Source organism: Peromyscus maniculatus, chromosome 21 (genome assembly GCF_049852395.1).
Source record: "Peromyscus maniculatus bairdii isolate BWxNUB_F1_BW_parent chromosome 21, HU_Pman_BW_mat_3.1, whole genome shotgun sequence".
In the NCBI taxonomy this organism is placed as follows: Eukaryota; Metazoa; Chordata; class Mammalia; order Rodentia; family Cricetidae; genus Peromyscus; species Peromyscus maniculatus.
Genome location: NC_134872.1, coordinates 40342158 through 40365556, shown reverse-complemented (window position 1 = coordinate 40365556; position 23399 = coordinate 40342158). Strand labels below are relative to the sequence as shown.

Here is a 23399-nt window from a genome sequence, read left to right as displayed (position 1 = left end):
AGGAGGAAGATTGCTGGAGCTCATCCCTGGTCTGGGCTAGGGTAAGAAACAGTCTAAAAACAAGGAGCTGGGAGGTAAAGAATGCCCAGTGAAGGTAGTACACAAGTCTCTGCTTCTTCCACCCTCCAGTCCTAAGACACACCCTAGAAAAGGACATGGAAAGACAACAAAGACTTGTTCTTTTTTTTTTTTTTTTTTTGGTTTTTCGAGACAGGGTTTCTCTGTGTAGCTTTGCACCTTTCCTGGAACTCACTTGGTAGCCCAGGCTGGCCTCGAACTCAGAGATCCGCCTGGCTCTGCCTCTGAGTGCTGGGATTAAAGTCGTGCACCACCACCGCCTGGCATGACTTGTTTCATCTTAACTGTATCAATTGCCCTCAGATTCACTACGTAGCTGAACTGGCCTTTAACTCCCAATTCTTCTGCTTCTGCCTCCTGACTGCAGGGATTACAGGCATTTGCTGGCGTACTCAGCTATCATTCCCTTTATAGGTGAGGAAAAGGTGTGTGTGTGGTCTGTTCTGAGATGGAAGACTAAGAAGGATCTAAGGCTCAAAAGGGGTGGAGGAGGTCCCTCTTGCTACAGATGCACAAGTAAGCTCAAGGTTAGAATCCACTTATCCTCCTCTAAGTCATTTCAGGGTCAAAGGGCAGCCTTAGGATAGCAATTGTCTGTTAGGATGAACAGTGAGGGATCCTACCTACTGACTTGAGGCCTAGAGAGAGCTCCACTCAAACAACAATCGCTCCTGGCCCGACGGGAAAACTGAAAAGAGCCACATTTTCCTCACTTCCTAGGCTGAGATGGTCTTCCATCTCAGAACCCAGGACAGACATCAGCCCACACCTCTTCCTCAGGGATAGTGACATGAGGGAGTGGCAGCTGGGTGTGGCAGTAAATGCCTGTAATCCCAGCATTCAGGAGGCCAAAGCAGGAGAATCAGGAGTTAGAAGCCAGTTCAGCTACACAGCAAATCGAGATCTGCCTAGATTACACGAAACCTGCTTTTATTGATGTTTCTTAAGAATTACAGTAACTAGGCCTCAGCATCTGACAGCAGCAAAATAATCTCAAGCACCTACCACTTTCTCTAGTCTGTCTCCACTACACAGGCAATTCCCAAAGCATGCAAAATCAAATGAAAACAAGCTGAAACAATGCAAAGTTGGTTTTTTTTTAATTATTTTTGATAACGAAAGATCAGAACCATCACTATGGCTCACTTCTATGAATTCATCCACCCCCAAATTATTACTGCAATACAACCAAAGGTGGACAAGTCTCTGCCCCTGTGACCTCTTCTTAAAGCCACAGACAACTTCATGGGGGCATTTACAATACATCTGTTGCCCGAGAATTTAAAGCCTTCCTGATCCTTCTACATACTCCATAAGAGTATTACCTTTTGAGGCTATGCCCTCAAGTCTGCCACAAGACGGGTAGGGTAAAGCATGTTTCCACTTCTGATAGTGTGGTCTGAGATGGGCTCTGGGGAATGTGATCCACAGACTCCAGCCACTTCCTTGGTGGTCAGTCCCTCAAGGTGAAGATCAGTATGTTGTAGTTCCCCTTCCTCAGTTTTGCAGTTCTTCAAGGTACATAGGCCATGCCTCAGAAGTCACCCATGGGATGTACACAGATTCACCACCAAAGCAGGGTACAAGTTTTCTTTGGTTCCACAACACAGGGGCAGCATCTCTCAGGAGCAGCCCCTCCAGTGCCGTTCAAGCTGTTCTCCTAAGTCACAAAGGGTTGTTCAGGGCCCTCTGCCAACCTAAGTGATCCCTCCAAGTTTCACAGAGCCCCCCAGTCTTATCCTTTCTCTTTTGGTGGTTATATGCTCTGAACTATGAAGCTATCAAAGCCTCAGCACTAGAGGCCTCTTCCAGATTCACACCTTCTCAAATTCACTGACCGCCTTCTGAATTTCAGAATACAGCCCCTCGGTGAGGGGGGCTTGGAGAGCACTCTCTACTCCTATCGCATGTCTCTGACCTGACTCGCCTGAGGCTCCTCAACACTACAGTTTCCACTCAGATTACAGTGAGGGGCTTTGGTGTAGCTGTGGATGGCCCCGTCAACAAAATCACACTTGAGTTCCCTTATTTCTCATCTTGACAGAAACTTCCTAAGTATGAAAAGGAAAGGAGCCTGCTCTGGAACACAAATTCAAAGCCAAACTCCAAGCTCCATCTGCAAGTGTCCTAGGAAATGAGAAGCTCAGCTCCATCTTCAGTGTCCACATCACCAGGGACCATGATCTGCAAGGCTCAGGCTGGCACCAGAGCCTCACACAGTAGTCACTACAACCTCCCCTCTTCTCAGCAGAAAGACAAAGTTCCAAGGACAGCAGACCAACTCTGGAGCACGGCCTTCACTGTCCTACGCCCCAACCTTCCTAGAACGGCAGCATGGGAGCCGGTCAACCTGCTTCGTCGCCACTGCCGGGCACCAGAGAGGACTCTGACTCGGCTAACTCCACTTCTCTAGCTAATCTTAGGTCCTCAAGTGTCAGGAGGAGTCCCAAGCCCCAACTGTCAGCAGCACAGGGTCTGTGGGTGTGTCTTGCCACCCATTTCCTCACCTTCAGTCTTTCTGGACCTACAGGCTCTCTGGTACAGACAGTGCACAAACCACGGTGAAGAAGAAAGGGCCTGGAGACCACCGTTCCTCACTGCCCCAGCAGCTCAAGGCGGAAAGCTGACAGTCCAGTTCTCCCTGCCCTCGTCATGAACTGCACTGAGCAGCTCCTCACTGACACTGGAGTCAAATGACATTAGTGCTGGGGTAGAAATGCCAATAATCCACACACGGCCAGTCCTGCTGGGGATTCCAGGAACCAACCTGCTGGCCCAGGACAACGCTCCCCTTGCTGGCACTATATCACCTGGCCTAATGCCCCCTCAAGACCCAGAGGCCCAACCCCATAGACAGCTGGTAGAAGGTGGAAACGACTGTCTTTAGATGTCTTCAGACCCTCGGACGGCTCAGCAGGACCACACGGTTCACCTTGAGGCAGTTGTCACCAACCTGGTAAGGAGGACAGATCGCTGGCATATTCAGGGTGCTGGAGGCAGGCGCTGTGGGCAGAAGGGTGAAGAAGGGTTAGAGCTTGGCCAGGCTAGACCCCTCCTCTGACCCACTCACCTCACTCCTGAGAACTTAATCCAATGTAACAAACAACAGGAAAGCAGCAGCACAAGAGAAAGACCCTCTGGTGTGATGTACTTAACAGAAGGTGGGTTCTGGAGTCAGGCTCACCTGCCACTCCTTAGGGTAAGGGGCTCACTAGCTCACAGGCTCTGAGCTTTCTTTTCCTCACCTGTACACACAGATGGCAGCACCTGCTTCCTAGGATTGCTGCGAGGATTACGTGAGATAACTACATGAAGCATCAATAGTATAATCCATGCTCAACCACAATGATCAGTTAGTTCTTAGCATTTGTCACACCCAAGGACAGGAGAGGAACACACAGAAAAGGAAACAGGTGAGTGACTAGACAGAACCAAAGGGAAATTTCCACAACCATTCTGACAGTATCCTTTTTAATTTTTAGGTCCTAGGAATTTTGGAGGCATGAAGGGTAGCAGACTGTTGAGGCTTGCAGCCTGGGAAGAGGGATGGCATCTTTTCAACAATTCTACCATGTTTCTGTATTTCACACTTTCAGAAACCTCAGGACCACAGTGAAAATGAAGAACATGGAAGGGGAAGGATGAAGAAGGGTTGATAAACTGTCAGAGGATCTAGGACAAGGCTCCACACAGGAGGAGGTTATTGTCCTGATTTTAAGTGTGATTAGGCAGGGACTCCTGCAAGGCTGCAGTGAGGCCCACTGCCATGGGCAACAGCTAGAGGAGGGCCTCCCAGCCTGCCACCATCATGGTATGGTCAGGAGGACACAGATTACAGTATAAACAAGGAATCCATTCTCAGAACTATGATATATGGTACAACATAGTCTTCTTCCATTTGCAGCCCTGAGTTATCAGGACACACAATAGCTCATTCCCATTAAGGAAACATGATGGAAGCACTATTTAGTCCAGAAACCAGGTAATTAAATGCTTCCATGGATACAATAAAAGTTAGCTGATACTTACAGTCTTTAAAATCCATTCCTTGCACGAGTACTATACTAAGAAATCTTAAAATTAAAAAGAGGAGGAGGAGGACAATGACAAAAACTACTTAAGATAGGTTCCCAGTGGCCCAGGTCAGATAAGGATGACCTTCTGAGTCTCCTGACTCTGTCTCCTGGATGCGGATATTATAGGCATGCACCACCTTGCCTGACTCATTTGGTGTATTTAGGGCTTCATGCATGCTGGGCAAACACCTGACCATCCCCACCCAAAAAGAACTGTTTTTTCATTAAATGAGCCAGACAGGATAGTTCCAGCCTTTAATCCCAACACTTAGAAGGCAGGCTGATGTCTCTGAGTTTGAGGCCAACCTAATCTACATAGTGAGTTCCAGGCCAGCCACAGCCACATACAGTAAAACCCTGTCTCAAACAACAAAACCAAAATTAGGTAAAATACCATTATCACATATAAAAAGTTAAACAAATGCTAGGCATCGGGACAAAAACCCCAGTACTTAGGAGGATGAGGAAGAATGCTAAAATAGAGACCAGTCTGAGCTACATATGTGAGAGCATGTCTCAAAAACAATGAGCCGGGCAGTGGTGGCACAAGCCTTCAATCCCAGCACTTGGGAGGCAGAGACAGGTGGATCTCTGTGAGTTCGAGGCCGGCCTGGTCTACAGAGCGAGATCTAGGACAGCCACCAAAGCTATACAGAGAAACCCTGTTTCAAAAAACAAAAACAAAACAAAACAACAACAAAAAAAAAAATTGACACAATATAGAGTAGTTCTGAGAGAACCTCAACTGAGCAAACACCCCAAGACTGGCCCGAAAGGAGAACAAACTGAGAAGAGAAGAGCCTACTGAAGAGGGAGTGTATCCTTTCCACTAGCTTCGACTTCACTTGAGAGTCCATTTAATAATGTTAGTCTGGAGGTGTGTGTGTGTGTGTGTGTGTGTGTGTGTGTGTGTGTGTGTGTGTGTGTGTGTGTGTGTGTGTACTGCTGCTGACTAGTTTTGTAAAAGATCATTTCAATCCTTGTAGAATACAATAGAAAGTTTTGGGGTTTTGTTGTTGTTATACACTGCATCAAACAGTACAGAAGCGTTCTTTCTGTTCCTTCGTGCTTTGATGGACATGACCTTCAGGGCCTGTTCTGAAGCAATGAAGACAAGGTCTGAGAATCGGCCTCTACACTCACCAGCTCTGAATGAGGAAATCAAGAGTGGAGGAGAGAAGGAAGAGGCAAACACACAAAAACATTATACCCAGCCATGGCCATCCTTGACTATTCACAAACTCAATCCTCACAACTGCTAGGAGTTTTATAGATAAGGAGATTCAGAGAGGTCCTGCCTTGCTCAAAGTGAAAAAGCTATGAACTTCAGGGTTCAAATTTGAATCTGGTCTGTCAACAAATTTAGTACAATGGTAGCTATGGTCAACCCTTTGGCTGGCCCCAAACTGACCTAGAACTGGAGCTCACTTCCTAGGTCCATCTAAGCCAACTCACCTGTGAGCTAGAGGGCAGCATCTGAGAGGTGGGTTCCTCGGATGGTGCTGCTCCTGAGCCTATAGGGCTTAGCGTGGTGATTCTGCTTGGCTGGCCACGGAGTGTCAGAGTAATGGTGGTGGGGACCTTTAAGCCTAAGTAAGAGACAGACAGACATAGATACAGAAGACAGAGGATTCATAGCCTCTTTCAGGGTAACAGTTTCTTCCCATATGAAACATCCTCTTGGTTTCCTTCCTGGGTGGGTAGGTCTACCCCTATCAGTCAATTTGAAAGGCAACAGGAAACTTCCTGTGTTCTCTAGAAACTTCCTGTGTCTCCGGGGGCTGGGCTCCACAAAGCTGAATCCAAGAATCAAGGCCAGGACCATGTGGTGCTGGGTTTACACCTTGCCTATGTGAGATGGCTAGTAAAGTGCTATGGAAAAGCCCAGATCTGCAAGTCCCCAATATTTTCATGAGACTCACCTGATGCTTGGTTAGAAATCTGAGCCAAACCAGGTAGGCTGCTTGCCAACTTAGCGAGGCCCCCATTGGTCAGCAGCTGGTGGATAGCAGTGGGCTTCCCACCAGGAGTGGCACCCAAGGAGGAGAGAGTGGTGGCCACAGGAATGGTACGGACGATGGTGCTTGTGCCTGTGGTGATGGCACCCAGGTTCTGCATGGGGGTTGGCAATTTCACACTGGCGGCCTATTGGACACATAACAAGATGATTAGAAGTTACCACCCAACTGCAACATTAGAGCCTGGAGAGCCCACAGCTACTATTAAAAGCTAACATGCATAGTGTCCACCACATGTTAAGGTGCTCTTCCAGGCATTTTGCATATATCATCTTTAATCATCACAAATACATGAGGGAGCTAATATCATTACCTTATTTTATAGATAAAGAAATAAGACAGAGAAGTTAAGAATCTGACCCAAGGCCATACAGTAAGTCACAGATTATAACACGTGGTAGTTTTTTTGCTGCATATTTAGAAGGTTCTTTGTTCTTAACCCACTGACCCCAGACATAATCTCCCTGACAAAATTAAGGAGTCCTAATCCCGCACTGCCCAACACAGCAGATGATATATATACCTGTGGGGCTGGCCCTGGAGAGGGACTTCCTGGGAGGCCAGAGGTCTTGCTGCTAATGTCCTGTAAGCTGAAGCTGAGGCCCTGGAGGAGGCTGCTGGCTGAGGTAGCCCCTAGGAGAGGACACAGCAAGTAGCAGCAGAGGTCAGTCACTCAAGCAGCCACCCTTTCACCCTTACCAACAACTTCAACTTGCCCTAAGCAAAGACACCAGGAGTCTCCCCAGCAGACATACAGACACCACACGAGGAGAGGTGCTTCGCCAGCCTTGGATTTGCTCTGCACGTTCAAGCTGTTCTAAGTCTTGCTCAAAATGCAGCATTAGGAAAACCAGACAACTTAAATCCCCATTTTTTTGTTTGTTTTTTTGTTTTGTTTTGTTTTGTTTTGTTTTGTTTTTTAGACAAGGTTTCTCTGTGAAACAGTCCTGGCTGTCCTGGAACTCACTATGTAGACCAGGCTGGCCTCAAACTCACAGAGATCTCCCTGCTTCTGCCTCCTGAGTGCTGGGATTAAAGGTGTGCGCCACTACTGCCTGGCAAATCACACTTTAGAAACCTAAATCCCCTCTATTTCTAGGTAAGAAAACTTGAAGCCAAGTGGATTCAGATAACTGACTGCATTCCACATGATCCAACATTCTCAAAGTAAAAATCTGCTTAATGGAAAGATAATTTAGCAATGCTCTAAGTTATGGTATCAGGTGGCCAGCCCTTCCATAAGGCTGGGGTCAGAAAACACTAGGAAAAACATACCTCATTTTGCTAATATCCAGTTTAGCAACACCTCCCTTGATTCAGTCAGAGGTATTAAAAAGGAGAATCACAATACAGGCATTGCCCATCCTCACAGTAGAGGACACAGCCCCTACAGATATTAAAGACAAGGAATTTCCCTTATCCAAGCTAATTCTGGTCTTGTTAGCTTCTGCAATCACTGGAGATCAGAGATACTTCCTCGAGTTCCAGCTCCCGAGCCCCTGGTCTAAGATCACCCTCCAGTGGCAGATCTAAGATTGCTGGTGGACAGTGTGATGGGTTACAAGATACCTGGAAGGGAGCTGCCAGGAGAAGTGGCCACCAAGCGGCTCTGCAGTGTGTGGATGGCATTGGGTGTGGCACTGCTGGAAGCCACAGACGGGGCTGCGCTGGCCATAACTCCACCTTCAGAAGAACTTGACCTTGAAAAAAGAAAAGGAGCCCTATCATCCAAAGGGCAGCAGCCCACAGGCACAGAGGGAGCCATCAGAACGAAGTCCAGCAAGGAAGAATTGTCTTTCTTTGTTTCAGCTTCTAAGCCCCGAATTTATCCTTCTAAAGGTTAGGCCTAAATTAAAGAACTGAGGTCTTGATAAAGTCAGTGGACGCTCTGCAATCTCATAAGGACAAATGAACTCTAAGCTGACAGAAATGAAGGAAAGCACCCAGTGAGAGAGAAGTCTCATGCTCCTAACTGACAGACTCCAGAATCTCTCAACTTCCCTCAACCCAAACGAACCAGAAACTGAGTGAAGGGAAAGGAGGGACTAGGAAAGGCCAAAGCACACTCACTTGGCTGTGGTGAGAAGTCCAGTGAGTTCCTTGGCTCCCGAGGAAGTTCCCAGCGTCATGGTGATGGGTTTCCCCCCAGGGGCTGCAAAACAAACCCCCAGACCAAAGGCCAGTCCTAATTTGCCACTACAACCAAGGCTACATTTAAGACTGGAAAGAGAAAAAAGAATAGCTATGCTATTACAGGAGAGCCGAGGCTCCTCCTTACTTCCATCTTCTAAGCTTTCTGGAGTATCTCATTACCTTAACTGAAAACCAGAAAGCGACAAAATATCAAGTGTTCTAAATGGTCGGTCCCACAACTATTTATATTGTCTCCCTTGTTGAGACAAGGTGACTGTCACTTTCCACCCTGCGTAACCTCAAACCATCTGTCTGTCGCAGGCGTCCTTGACACTGACAGAGCCTGGGCTCTGTCTCGGAAGCTGGTCAGACTTTACCAAACACTCCATAAAGACTCACCTTCAGGTGTTCCACCTTGAGAAAGAGCACAAGGCCCTCCAGCTGTGTCCCCTTGGGAGATCAGGGACACTTTGATCTTTGGTCGCTTGGAGGGCTTTGCGCCAGGAAGAGGACTGGAAGGATGGTGCCGCTTCAGCTGGACCCTAAGCTCCTCTTTCTCTGCCTCTTCCATGGGTTCTGATGAAATGGGAACTAAGAAATGGAGCTGAGGTAAGATCTTTCGTAAGCTGATAAATACCATAGGTCAAGCCAGCCAGAAGCAGCCATGTGGGGACACACAGGAGAAATACCCCAGGTACTAGTTACACCTCATATTTCTAGCTCAGCTCCCACCCATTGTGGACTCAACTTGGAGCACCTCAGAGATAGCTCTAGTCCATTCAGCTGCCCTGGACTTGCTGGCTCTCAGGAACTACTGGGTGAGGCACATCTCAGATGCTGCCCAAATATAACAGGGCAGAAGTGACCCATGTCACAACCAGGTCTGGGGATATGGGCTTCCATGAACTCCAACAGATCATTGTGTCTAAAGGCAAGCCTTCTGGATTTGCTGATCTTTAGGCTTTCTGAGTTCTCCTCTTGACACTCAGAAGTCTCCTCCCTTTATTCCCTTTTAGCACAGGCAAATAGGGGGGTCTAGAGAGGAAGACAGCAGCCCAGTGAATTGGGGGAGGGGCTCCTGGCATGGGGGCACAGCGAGGGAATCAATTACCAGTTAGACGGACTGCTTAGGGATCAATGTACTGGCCTAAGACAGAGGAGAAAGGCGAGTGCTTGAAGTGCTGGTGCGCTTACAGCAGTCAGGATGGAAAGAACCACGGCAGGGAGAAAACAGACAAGGAGGTGCAGGCAACAGGCCACAGGCACACAAGAGAAAGACAGACCAAGAAGCAAGGCAAAAAACAAAACAAAACAAAACAAAACAAAAAAACCACCACAGTGAGAAAGCAAAAGACACCATGAGAAACCAAGAGAAAGACCCGAGAAAGGCAAAGGCCACTGCATAAGCAAGGGGAGCTGGTGGAAAGAGTCAGGAGACAGAAGAGAGGAAACGAAGAAAAGGAGTGGAGAGAGGGGAGAGTGAGAGGCAGGGAGGAGAGCAGCAAGGCCAGGCGAGCAAGTGAAAGCAATACTCACCAAAGAGACAGGAGGAGGCGCCGGGAGGAAAAGCTTTCCTCACCAGCATGTTTTGTTTCAGAAAAGCAGCAAACTGTGCTGGAATGAATCAGAAAGAATTATAGAATCACAGCCAGCTAGAGAATGGAGAAGAGTGGGAACAAGGAAGAGGAAAGTGGTCAGTGGATGCTCTTTCTGAGGGAACTACACTGATCTGGAACCCGACTTTGCTGTGTACTTGCCACATGGGGCCACTGTCTAGCCGTAACAAGCTAGGGCAAGTCAACTCCATGGAGGGGCAGCCAGCAGTGAGGGCTCTGTCTGTATTAACTACCATTCCCCACCCACCCATCAGCTCTGCTAAAGCCATGGTTTTATGGCTGCTGCTGTCCCCATCAACAGAGTCCCATCCTAAACCCAGCTCCCTACACAGCCTTCAACATCACCCTAGTATCTCCACTAATCATGCTACCCAGAAATACAACAATCTGCCAGCTCTGCCTTTACCAAATTTCTAAGGGAATCTCAGCAGGAACTCAGGAAAAGCTGGGTCACAGGGCATCCGTAGAGCCAGGCGCCTAGCCTCTTTCGCTGCCGTCACCCACCCACTCATACTTGTTAGTGGCATTTCATTAGAAGTCTTGGTTTAGGTGGTAACTCTTTGGCTCCATTAAAAGCACAAGGGGAGGGGAGCAGAGGATCTTGTTGGGGTAGGGGTGGAACGGACCGACATAAGGGACAGAGCCACTGATGCTTCTTTCTTGACTCACTGAATTTTCCTTTCTACAGTTCCTCACACAGCCTGTGGATTCCTCCAAACCCTAATGCCAACAATACAAATGTTCTCACCCTCATCTGAAGTGTGACTGCAGAACCCTGACCAAATCTGTAGACATCAACAACCCATCACAGAACTCTGAACTCTTCAAGAACAAAACAAAGAAGGGCAAGGGGAGCTGGCCTAGAATCCGAGGAACAGTCAGTCACCCCATGCTTATCATCTGGAAAGACTGACTACAGAAACGGATGGCAAAATACATACTTCTCCAATTAGTAATTATAAGAAAGGTCAGGCCACTACACACAGTCAGCTGAGCTCAATGTCTCCAGCACACCAACAAATACAAGGCCTAGTCCCACGCAGCCTTGGCATTCATTTCAACCCCATTTTGCCTAGAATCCATGAGAAAGGGTGCCCCTTGCACTGCAGATCTAATGCTTCCCGTCTGCCACATGACATCACTGCAGGAGACAGAACCCCACTGGGGCTGCGGGGCCAGGAGACTACCTTGGGCTTGTTTGTGGGTCAGTAGAGCTTCTGTCCTCTGCACATGTCTTTTCAGCAGCTGGGAAGCCCCAATCTGACTGGACTTCTGAGCAGAGGTCACCGTGGTCACTTTGGTCTTAGGGCTAGAGGTGGGGCTGCTGGACACACTGGAGAGATCCTGGGTAGAGAAGGTCCAAAGAGGTTTGCATCCGACCATCACTCGGCTCCCTGCATCTCCACAAGGGAATAACCAACTATGCATCTTCACACCTCAACAAAGGTGCTCCTCCTCCCTGCCCACACTACCTCTGAGCCCGAGGGGGAGGTTGGCAGCTTGGCAGCTGGGGAAGCAGGCCGACTGCCTCGCTCAGGAATTTCAAAGGCCAAGTCTCTTCGGGCCAAGTCTCGGGGCTTCTTCTTCTTCTCAGCATCCTGATCCCGAGGCTCAGAACCCACATGGCCCTCAGCACGAGTGAGCACTCCAGTCAGGAAGTCCACAATCTCATCCTAGTGTGAAAAACGAGGTAAGGTCTGAGTCCTTCTCTGGAGAATAGGACCCTCCTAGATAAAATCAAGGTAATTAGAACTCTACTCCCAAATGATGGTTCTTCCCACTCACAAAGCCACATGAAGGCCAAGCTCCTCAGCTGCTATGCTTGGGGAAGCCCAGCAGGTGCCCATGTGAAAGCAGCTCTAGGCACACTGCACCCCGAGATGCCTCACCTGTACCCCCCTATCCTAGTTCCCCTCTCCTCTTCCCTTTCTTTAACTGACTTAGGCACACCACAGAACCCACTTGCACCCTTCATGGTCCAGAGCGGCTGAGGCTGCTGCCAGGAAGACTAAACCCAAGGCGAGAGGAAGGGGAGCGCGCGCGCGCCGCGCGCACACACACACACACACACACACACACACTACAAAACAAGAGAAAACTGTTCACCTGGATACATCTGTCCACCATGCTTTGAGTCAACCCTTCTGATTTCTTCTTTGCTTTGCTTATTCTAAGAGGCAAAAAAAAAAAGAGAAACCATGAGGCCAGTGAGATGACCGAGTAGGTCAAAGCGCTCGCAGAAAGCCTAATGACTAAGTTCAAACTGCCACCAGAGTGAAAGGAGAAAGCTGACCTGAAAGCTGTCGTGTACTTCCTTCACATGTACTTCCATTCACCCACACACACAGCAAGAGGAGCGCGCGTGTGCGCGCGCGTGTGTGAAAAATTGTATCTATAAGAAAGACCCTACCTCAAAATAACAAAAATTTGGTTTCTGACTGAGGTTCCTGGCAAAGGGAAAACCAGGCCCCTAAGTTATATGATGGAGCGTAACATTATTAAAACTATATTTAACTTCCAAAATGAATTAAATGAAGCTTAATACAAAACAATACCTATGTTCACATTGATTCTCCAACCTGAAGACCCATAGTTTAAGGAGAGAACTAACTCCAAGTTGACCTGATTGTCATTGGGAACATTCACACACAAAAAAAAATCAGTAATATGGGGGCTGGAGAGATGGCTCAGCGGTTAAGAGCACTGACTGTTCTTCCAGAGGTCCTGAGTTCAATTCCCAGCAACCACATGGTGGCTCACAACCACCTGTAATGAGATCTGGTGCCCTCTTCTGGCCTGCAGTGATACATGCTGTACACATAATAAATAAATAAATCTTTAAAAAAAAAAATCAGTAATAAAAATATAACCTAAAACTTAAAATAAATTTTTTTAGACAGGTGTGATAACATACACCTTTAATTTCAGCACTCAGGAGGCAGAGGCACACAGTTTTCTGCAAGTTTTAGGCTGACCTGGTCTACCTAATGAGTTACAGGACAGTCAGGGTTACAACAGAGAGACCCTATCTCAAAAAAAATTTTAAAAGTAAATGTAAAATGTACTGTAATGAAAGTTTGATGTCAAAGACAAGAGTCTCAAAATATTTTTTCCCAAATGACTGGCAGCTCATCTCTGATCTTACATTAACCCCACCATTTTTCAGATGAGGATAGTGAGTTACAGAAATTAAGCAACTCACCCAAACTTCTACATAAAGGAATTAAGACAAACTGAAGTTTCCCAATTCTTAGTCCAATGATTTTCAACCTATGCCAATGTCTCCTCACCACAGCACAACTCAACAATACCCAGCATTCCCATGCTTGCCCATTCCCTCCAACAAATCAACACACACACACACACACACACACACACACACACACACACACACACACACACACACACACACACACACTAAATCTCTTGTGGATCATCTGAATATCTGCAAAAATAATGTGTTTACATGAAAACAATGCATTGAACATCGACAAAGTAGCAAATGACAAAGGCCAGAAAGACTCCTCCAATATGCCGGAGTAGAAACCAGACAGACAGGAGCAGGCATTTGCCTAAACTGTCCAGTTAAAAACAGACATCTGAGACCAGGCACGGTGGAGCATGCCTTTAGTCTCAGCACTTGGGAGGCAGGCAGGCAGCTCTCTGTGAGTTCAAGGCCAGCCTGGTCTACAGAGAGATAGTTCCAGGACAGCCAGAGCTATATAGTGAGACTGTCTCAAGAAATAAACAAAAACCCTTACAAGTAAAGGTGTTTTCTAAAACCCCTCCCAAATTTTGGTTTTATTTATACTTCAAAATGTATCCAGGCTTAACACACGTAAATCTATGTTCACATTGATCTTCACTAAGGAAAAAAATGTGTTTAAATGCCTAGCCCAGGAAAAGTTTGATGACAAAGAATCTCAAAGTACCTTCTCCCCACAAGATGACTCCTCATTACAAAGGGAAAAACAGTAATTTCATAGTGGAGAACCCCACAGCAACTATCTCAACTGCATGATCCAAGTTATTATTGGTGGCGGTTAAGACAAATTGAATCATGTATCCTCAAACAGGATACACTGAACATTTTCAATGCAATCAGAAGAAAATATTTTTTAATACAACTGTCAGCTCTCTAGAACAGTGTCAAGGTCGCAGAAAACACTGAAGACCAGGCAGAAGGAATGTGTTCAAGGTCATCCTCAGTACATGGTAAATCTGAGCACAGCCTACGCTGCAAGAAATCCTATCTCAAGAAGAGAGACAGACATTAGGGAGACACTGATGAAATCTAAGTTTGTTATTCAAACCAGACAACAACTATCAAGTTGACATTAGTTTCCTCATTTTGAGAAATTTGGTTATACAAGAAACTCTAGGTGAAAGATAGATGAGATTTCAGATTTCTTGTACTATTTTTAGAGCTTTAAAGTTTTTTTTTTTTTTTTTTGTTTTTGTTTTTGTTTTTTAAGACAGGGTTTCTCTGTGTAGCCCTGGCTGTCTTAGAACTCATTCTACACCAGGCTGGCCTCGATCTCAGAGATCCACCTGCCTCTGCCTCCCAAGTCCTGGGATCAAAGGCATGCCCACCACCACACAGCTTGTTTTTAAGTTTTTAAGACAGGTTCAAGGGCCAGGCTGGCCTCAAACTGAATCTCAATCTCCTGAACATATACTGGGATTATAGGATGCAACTCTGACTTGTTATTTCTGTCACTGGTCTGTCATGACACTGCCATCTTGGACAAGCATTCTTACATTCTAACATGTTCCCTCTCAGCTCTAGAGGAATGTACCCACCTGAGATTATCATCAGCTCCTCCCACCACCACCAAGCTATTTTCTGCTCTAATCTTTTCCCGGAAGTCTTCCATGGCTTCAGGGTGACACTGTAGAGAATTCTGACCAATGACAAAGAGGACTGGAGTCTTCATGTCCAAGAGGGGATCATCCACATCCTAAAAGAGACAAGCAGCAGTTTAAATCTAGCCAATTGGTGCTCAGGAAGCACTGACCTTGAGGCTGTTCAGAAAAGTCAGTTGTGAACCTGCAGGAGACCTTGTCCCACCCTGGATGCAGCATGCACTCCATGGTCCCACATTCCTGCTGTCCCCCACTCCCATTGCCAAAGACCAACCAGTTTCACCTCGCTCTTACCCCCCGGGGGCCATCCACAGTAAGCAGAGGAAACCCAAGGCAGACAACGGCAGTGACGTACTCCATCACAGACACCTGTAAGTAAGGGCACCATTCATCTTTAGGGCAAGTGAATTCATTGCACCTCAGCCTCCCCAGAATGCAGGTGGGACTGATTAGTCCAGAGCCACCAGTTGGTTCCAGCCTTTCTTGCTTGTCTTAGCCTTCAGTTTTACCAACCGTGGCATGATTAAGTGTGCAGAACACAGGCAGTCACTTCCTAGAGAACTGGAGCCCTGATAGGCCCCCACATACACCCGAGCCTGATGGGAGTTGTCATACTTCAGCCCCATCAGCAACCTAGACCAGAGCCCTCCTTACGGACTTTGTTATTGAGAACAGATATAATCAAAAAAACATAAATGTTGCCAGGCTGGGAGATACAGCTAGCTCAGAGTAGCACACTTACTTCTCATGTGCAAGGCCCTAGATTCCAACCCCAGAACACAGAGAAACATCCCCAAACACAGTAAAAACACAAATGCCATCCCTGTCCCTTAAGTGGAGAAATCTCTTATCAGTAGTTTTAAGGGATCGCTCCCACACAGCTTAGAGTTCTGTGTCAGGTTGTTCGCAGTATATCGGATGCTTGCTCTCTCACTACTCTGGACACCATATTTCACTATGCTAGCTGGAAGAAGTGGAGCTTTTGAAAGTCAAGGACACTTACACAGCTGATATATACATGCAGGAAAAAAAGTTCCTTCATATTTATAAAGGAAACCAACTTGATTACAACTCAAATTTAAAACTACTCATTTGTCTCCATTTGAAATGTTGAGAGAGCGCAATATGGTATTTAAGTCTGGAGAAAAAGAAATCTTTTTACATGCTCAAACATATATAAATGAATTATAGTATTTTGATTTTTTTTTTTTTTTTTTTTTTTTGAGAAAGGGTTTCTCTGTGTAGCCCTGGCTGTCCTGGAACTTGCTCTGTAGACCAGGCTGGCCTTGAACTCAAGAGATCCACCTGCCTCTGCCACCCCCAGTGCTGGGGTTAAAAGCGTGAGCTACCACTGCCCAGCTGTAGTTGGAACTTTTCAATAGTTTTGTTTTCTCTTCTAAGAAGTTTGGGCTAGTCTAGAACTCACTATATGCAGCCCAATCTAGCCCCAAACTCATGGTAATCTTTCCGCCTCAGCCCACCTGGTGCTAAGTAAGATTATAAGCATGTGTCATCACACTCTGAAATTTCCTTCAAAATAATCTGGAGCACAGAGCAAGTGGGCAGCAATAGGACAAAAGTAAGCCTGGCTATGAGTTGATCACTGGTGAGGCTAGATGAGGAGATCAAGGAATTTATTTACTACTCTATTCCTGCTACAGTAACATCTCCTTAATAACATTTAAAAACTCAGACCGTCTCCCACGATATAAATGTAGTTCCCACACAAAGTATCTATCACAAGGACAAAGAAGAATTCAAAACAGTAATAGCAGCAAGCACTATTTCCATGACCACCTTTAAGTTTTCAGTGACCTCCAAACAGAACAGAATTTACTTACATGACAGGCCACCAAGGCTCCTGTATTCCATCCAATCAAGATGATGGGTTTGTGTGGGAAATGGCTGTGAATCTTTGCGGCAAGAGAAAGAAGACAGTCAACAGGAGACTCTGATGGGCACAGAACAACCCACACCCCTGGTGTACTTCCGTCAAGTAAATCAACCCGGGAACTCTCACCTCCAGCACTTTGCTTCTCACGGCGCCAATCATGTGTTCAAGGCACTGCAGAACTCCTACCCCACTACCATTGTTCAGCAGATGGGTGGCTACAGGGATGACCTAGAGGGAAGAAAGCGCATCCGTGCCAGCGGTGCCAAGTTTCAAACCTCCATTCTGCTTAACTTACCCCAAATCTCTTAGACAGCTGACACTTAAATGCCAAAATTAGAGTTAAGGGGATGAACCACATTTGAGTTCAACAAACTTGACCTCCTCCCTCCCACACATTCTTTTCTTTAATCCTCCAAGACTACATTCTACCCAGAATCCCTCTTGTCCTTACAATTACCTTGCCCAAGCAGGACAGCTGCGACTGCCAGAAGCGGTGGCGGCGGGAGGCGGGGAACACAGAGCTGGAGGGACCAGAGGAGGCGATGAGAATCAAAGGAGAGCCAGGGAGTTTGCTCTGAGGAGACAGAATCCCATCCAAGAACCACTGAGTAAGAGGTACTCATCTAGGAACTCTCAACAACTACATCCCAACAGTCTTTACAGCAACCACCAGCCCTTTGCTTATGGCTAGAGACGGCTCAGCGGTTAAGAACATACTCTGCTCTCCCAGGGAAGCAGAGTTCAGTTCCCAGCACCCATGTCAAGTGCCTGTAACTCAGTTCCCTCTTCTGACCTCCACGAGCACATGCACTCAAGTGCAAACACCCACTTTAAAAAGAAATGAATCTTTAAGGAGAGCCCAAGCTATTAATGAGAAAGTTAAGCCACTCATCTTCCCTTGTCAAGCCTCTAAGACTCAGTCTGGCTGGGCGGTGGTGGAGCACACCTTTAATCCCAGTACTCGGGAGGCAGAGCCAGGTGGATCTCTGTGAGTTCGAGGCCAGCCTGGGGTACAGAGCGAGATCCAGGAAAGGCACCAAAACTACACAGAGAAACCCTGTCTCGAGAGAAAAAGAAAAGACTCAGTCTGACCATTGTATGTACCGGCTAAGGCTGAACTCCACTTACTGGCTTGTTATGAGAAAGCACACCAACGGCTGGGTCCCAGGGCCTCTTGAGGAGGAGTGACAAGGCCTCGGCTCCTGCAGCCCCAGTCTTTGTGTTGGATGACACAAGCATCCGGTCGATCAAAGTTGGGATCTACAAAGAAGGATAAACAAAGATGCTTCCAGTGGCAAGTGAGAAACCTTCCCTCCAGAAGCAATGTGCTTCAGCACAGAAGCCCACTGAGCTCTTAGCTCTTATGCATATCAAATCAGTGCACAGCCAAAGTACACTCCCACTGTGAAAGGAAAGCAGAGCTGATCCTCTGGAAGGCAGTCTGGTAAGCTGCACCAATGGACTGAAGTTTATTCCACCATCCCTTTCCCAGATGACTGTACTTTGTGTACTTTTTCCTATCAAAAGACACACAGAAGTCATGGTGACTCATTCCTATGTGATCCCAGCAAATTCAAAAATTCAAGGTCAACCCTCAGCTACACAGGGGACAGCCTGGAATACATTAGACCTTGTCTCAAAAAATAAACATCTACACTATCTTCTGGATATAGCCTTCAAGTTGAGACAAGTATAATGAAACCTGTTATTGTTCCCCCAAAATATATCCTACTATACTGTGTATATTGTGATTTATATCATATCCTGTTTTTAACTATCCCCCCCAAAAGTGACCTCACCAATATATAAATATAGGTTTCAGACATGCTGATGCTTTCTTATACTGCAAAGAAATATCTTCACAAATCCCACAATACCCACAGAGAAGTCAAAACAATCTCAAGGAAAGCAAGCAAAGATTTTTAAGTGTTAAAGGTTCTTTCAGAGACTAGAGAATATGGTTTGAGGTAGGCATAAAACTCCAAAGGCAGCAGGCTAAGATGAGCTATTCCTAACTCAGGAGAGGAAGAGATGAAGGAAAGGACAGAGGGAAGAGGAGAGGGAGAGAGAGACATGCAGAGACAGACAGATTGATTAAAAGCTGGGAGTAACTCTTACCTAGGATTTGCAAGGCCCTGGGTTTGATCCACAACACACAAAATAATTAATTAAAATAAAATGGACAGCGCACTCTGGTATATTACGTGAAATCCTCCATCTTTCCTCCACGTAAATATGCTTCAGTAAGTAAGTTTAATAAGATTTGAAATCTGGGCCCAACACTCAGGAAGCTGAGGTAGGAGAATATCCAATTCAAGGCCAGCAATGGGAAACCCTGTCTCAAAAAATAAGAAAATAAACAACATAGGGAGAAGAGATACTAAAAAGGATCTCCACAGAAGATTTTGGGAATTATTAATCTCTGGACTGCCTCAGTTAACTCAGAAGTTAATGTTTATATAACAGCTGCTGTCACAGACACCAAGCTAACACTGCAGAGGGATTTAACTCAAAGGGTGAGAAAGACAAACCAATGGGGGCGGGGCGGGGAGGGGGGTCAGTGCTAACTGCCATGGGAGGAAAAGAAGCCCTCCACTGGGGATTCCAGCCATCCAACAGAGCAAGGCAGTCAACAGGAAATGCACATCCGAAGCAGCAACAGCACATACAGTGAAGCAGGCCTAGGCTAGTCACGACTCCAACATGAGATGAGTTATCAGCCAGACACACAGACGGGCCGAGTAGCCCATTCCTGGAATCTCCAAACTTGGGAAGCAGAAGGAGGGGGATTAAAGCAGGTTCAAAGCCTGTCTGGTCTACATAGCAGGTTCCAGGCCAGACAGGTTAACCAGTGAGACAAAAAGCAAGGATGTGTGGTGTTTATTCCAGACCCAGGTGGACTGAAGTAACAGATTCCAGCAAGAAGTAGGAGTATACATGAAAAGGGTTAAAGCCACACTGCAAAGGATCACCACCCCAAACTGGCCATTCTTTATAAGCCCTCTCTAATCATGAGCCACAACAAAGCTTTCTCAGGCAACAGAGTTTACCTATGAAACTGGAAAGCCTGAGGCTCACTGTCAACATGAAGTAAGTCATCAGTAACTGACTTCCACTTAAGAGCTAGAAGACCAAGCTTCCCCAGCCCTTCTAGTTCTGCCTTCATTCTGTCTCACAATTAGGATCCTGAGTTTGCTGTCCCTTCTCTGCTCTCTTCATAATGAAGCTAAAGGTGAAAATAGCTGGGCTAAGAGCATGACCTGAGTCAGTTACTGCCTAACACCTAACAAGTATTTTAAAGCAAAATAATCCCATATTCAATAGTTGTAAGTAGAGGAACCGCCATGAAGATCACAGCCCAGGGCAGACAGTACCTTATACTCCATGTGCTCACTGATTGGTGTACCAGGCAGACTCATGACATTCCAGCTAACCCATACTGGACCTCAGCAGTATGTCCAGGTAGCACTGACACCCACTGTGCACACTTAAAGAGTCCACAATAGACGTCTGTCATGCTCAAGACATCTATCACCTCATTCACACTGGACAAGACCCACTAGTATTTTAAACGAGAAGTAATATGAACTTGTCCCTTCAAGCAAGAGGAATCACATCTGAATCTTGGCCACGGCAAGTGTGGCAGAGCTACCATTGCCCAGGGTACTACCAACACCTGTCCCTAGAGCACACTATTCACCAAAGATACTTCCTTTGGCTCACTCTCATGTCTGGTACATTATAAATACAAGTTAAGTATTAGCTGATTAAAAACATTAGATCAACTATCCTACCACACATATAACTATTGTATCTAGTCCTGAGTTTTGTTTTCCTTTGGCACACAGTTTTCTAACAAACTCAGCATTCTGAAATTTCAGGAAAAAAAAAATTTGATTAAGAAACAATGAAATTAGAAGTTTTGGAGACATGACTCAGGGAACTAATGACTGGGCAAATGCAAGGACTGGACTCTACCCCAGTACCATCATGTGAAAGAAAAAGAAAGTAAAGAACTGAATTAAGTACCATTGCTTAAGGCCATCCTGTGCTGGAGCAAAGCACGCATACTCCTCCAGCCCCTATGAGGGCCACTTAAATAATCCTCAGGAGTTACTGTGGGCTTCCCATTACTACGGCTTTTATGTCAATTCACTGACTCAGTCCCTACAGAAATGAACTTGGAGTAGACCAGGCTCACAGTGATGGGAACTAACCTGCCCATGCCTCTACTGGGACTAGAGGCATGTACCACCGCTCACAGTGATGGGAACTAACCTGCCCGTGCCTCTACTGGGACTAGAGGCATGTACCCCACATCCAGCCTAGGCTCATCTCTTGATGAGGGGAGACTCAGTCAGGCAGTTCCTTGCTATGCAACCCTGGCCCTCTGAACACCGCAGATCTGCTTCTCACACCCTCCTTATCACAGTGCCCTCCCTGGTAAAACCCTCATCTCCTCCACCACAATTCAATTCAGCGATGACTCAAAGCACAAACTGCAAGGCTATAGAGGTTAAATATGTATTCTGGTTTTCAGATGCCACACCTCATCCAAAAGATGGAAGGACTGAAGAAATTTACACCAAACACAAACCTAAAATGATACCTTTTTCCTATTTTTAATAGCTAAATTGCTAGACTCAACCATGCTGACCTGGTCACAATGGCCTTGTCAAACCTATATCCTGAACCCACAGCAAAATACTAGCTACTGCTAGAAAAAGCAACCACAGCCTCCTCACCTTCCCCTTCAGTGTCTGCAAAGCATCCAAGTAGGCAGCCAGCATGGGCAGACTCAAGGTCTCCACAAGGGTGGTATGCAGCCACTGGACCAGCTTGGTGTCCCAGCTCACACTTGCCAGAGCCTGCCGCACCCTTCTTGCACACTTGTCCACAGCAACACGACGCAGCACAGGCTCGTTGCAAGCCTGAAAGATGTTCATACAAAGAGTCAATCAGTGAGGCCCGAACAGGAGAGTCAACTACAGACAGATTTCTGATGTCTTACCCCTTCATTGGCCAAGCGGGCGAGCCGGTCAGACTGCAGGGCTTTGAGGATCTTGTTAAACAGCTTGCTCTGAGCCATGGTCCAGCCAGTCCTGTAACAGAGACTCAGGAATTAAAATGTAACCCCTAAGGACGTTTCCCACGTATGTCCACCACATAAAGAGATGTTGTCATATTTTTGTTCCCATTGTGAGAGTCTACGGTCACTGAACTAAGGCATGAAATTTTGGTCCCAAGTCTGCCAACGAATCAGCTCACCATACACTATAAGTCAGGATCAGTCATGGAGTCTTTCAGTGCTTGAAAAGCCAATTACTTATCTGGTGGCTAAAATAATCGTATAAGTAACCAAAGACATGGCACCAGTGCACAAACATGTTTCAATTCTATTTATTATTTATTTTCCAGACAGAGTCTAACACCAAACTAGACTCAAATTCCAAACTCCTCCTGCCTCAGCCTCCAGAGTGCTGGGATTACAATATATGCCACAATGCTTGGTTCGGCAAGCATCTTAATGTACTATACTAGAAGCCTGAGAGTAAGGTAAGAGCTCTATTTAAACCAGTTTGAAGAGCAAAAATGTAAAAGAACTATTACCACAATTCTTCAATGCCCCAACACTGTTACCCCAGCCTTTATGTTTTTTTCTGTCACACGATTAGCAAAATGATGCTAACATTAACTAGCACATAACAATGACATATGTCTACCTTCCCGACAGCTTTCTAAACCCAGATGTAAACTCTGAAATTACAAGTCTGTACTATTTTTGGGGGGAGGAGGAGGAAGTTTCAAGTCAGGGTTTCTCTGTGTAGCCTTGACTGTCTTGGAACTCACTCTGTAGACCAGGCTGGCCCCAAACTCACGGAGATCTGCTGCCTGCCTCTCTCCTGAGTGCTGGGATTAAAGGCGTGCGCCACCACCGCCCGGCATATCCTGTTGTTCTTATCCCCACACTTCACTTCCAACATAGTGGTCTCGGGCTTAGTAACATCACTCTTCACCTCATTCCCAATCTTAATAATTCTGATATCCCAACTATGACTAGTAATCTTAGAGATAGGAGAATAGAAGGAAAGGTAATAGAAGATATTTAAACTTTATTTACTCTCTCTGCCATCAAGAGACTCCCAATAAGCTGAGCATGGTGACGCACGCCTTTAATCCTAGCAGTCGGGAGGCAGAGGCAGGAGGATCTCTGTTAAGTTTGAGGCCAGCCTGGTCTACAGAGTGAGATCCAGGACAGGCACCAAAGCTACACAGAGAAACCCTGTCTCAGAAAAACAAACAAACAGACCCTCCCAACGACCTAGTGCTGGTTCTGTGGGTAAAGTGACAGCTATGCTAACACGAGGCCTTGAGTTTGTATCCCCCAATATCCATGTAGAAGCTGGCACAGAGACATGCACCTGTAACTCTAGTGCTGGGTTCAGGGTGGGGAGAGACAGAAGGATCCCAGGGGCTTGCTGGCCAGCCAGTCTGACCAATCAGCAAGCTCTAGGTTCAGTGAGAGATTCGATATCAAAAACTAAAGTAGAAAACTAGAGGACAATACCAGACATCAATCTCTGGCCTCCATCTGTAGAAACACAGGTGATACATACATACATACATGCAAAACATAAGCACACACAAATCAATAAAATGTAAAAGAAAAAAAGTTAAAGTTCTTGCAATGAACCATGTGGATCTCAGTACCTTCCCA

At 46.3% G+C, this 23399-nt stretch overlaps 1 protein-coding gene across 21 annotated transcripts in view; it reads right to left on the bottom strand.

The window, feature by feature from the left end:
- Positions 1–991: 991 nt before the first annotated feature.
- Kansl3 (KAT8 regulatory NSL complex subunit 3) overlaps positions 992–23399 on the bottom strand; it is a 35993-nt gene continuing 13585 nt past the window's right edge. For 10 of the 21 annotated variants that reach the window (XM_076557500.1, XM_076557499.1, XM_076557510.1 and 7 more), the window contains 18 exons: positions 21693–21783; positions 21427–21612; positions 17810–17941; positions 17139–17255; positions 16808–16909; positions 16629–16700; positions 15082–15156; positions 14725–14882; positions 12028–12091; positions 11394–11594; positions 11109–11265; positions 8705–8896; positions 8243–8324; positions 7742–7872; positions 6696–6805; positions 6077–6299; positions 5610–5743; positions 992–3081 (listed from right to left, as the gene is read on the bottom strand). In XM_076557500.1, the coding sequence (XP_076413615.1) occupies positions 3061–3081; positions 5610–5743; positions 6077–6299; positions 6696–6805; positions 7742–7872; positions 8243–8324; positions 8705–8896; positions 11109–11265; positions 11394–11594; positions 12028–12091; positions 14725–14882; positions 15082–15156; positions 16629–16700; positions 16808–16909; positions 17139–17255; positions 17810–17941; positions 21427–21612; positions 21693–21783 (2248 nt within the window). In that variant the 3' untranslated portion in view covers positions 992–3060. Of the gene's footprint in view, positions 3082–5609; positions 5744–6076; positions 6300–6695; positions 6806–7741; positions 7873–8242; positions 8325–8704; positions 8897–9841; positions 9920–11108; positions 11266–11393; positions 11595–12027; positions 12092–14724; positions 14883–15081; positions 15157–16628; positions 16701–16807; positions 16910–17138; positions 17256–17809; positions 17942–18799; positions 18909–21426; positions 21613–21692; positions 21784–23399 lie in introns of those variants that run through there. The other 11 variants (XM_076557497.1, XM_076557502.1, XM_076557501.1 and 8 more) reach the window with 3 other exon arrangements.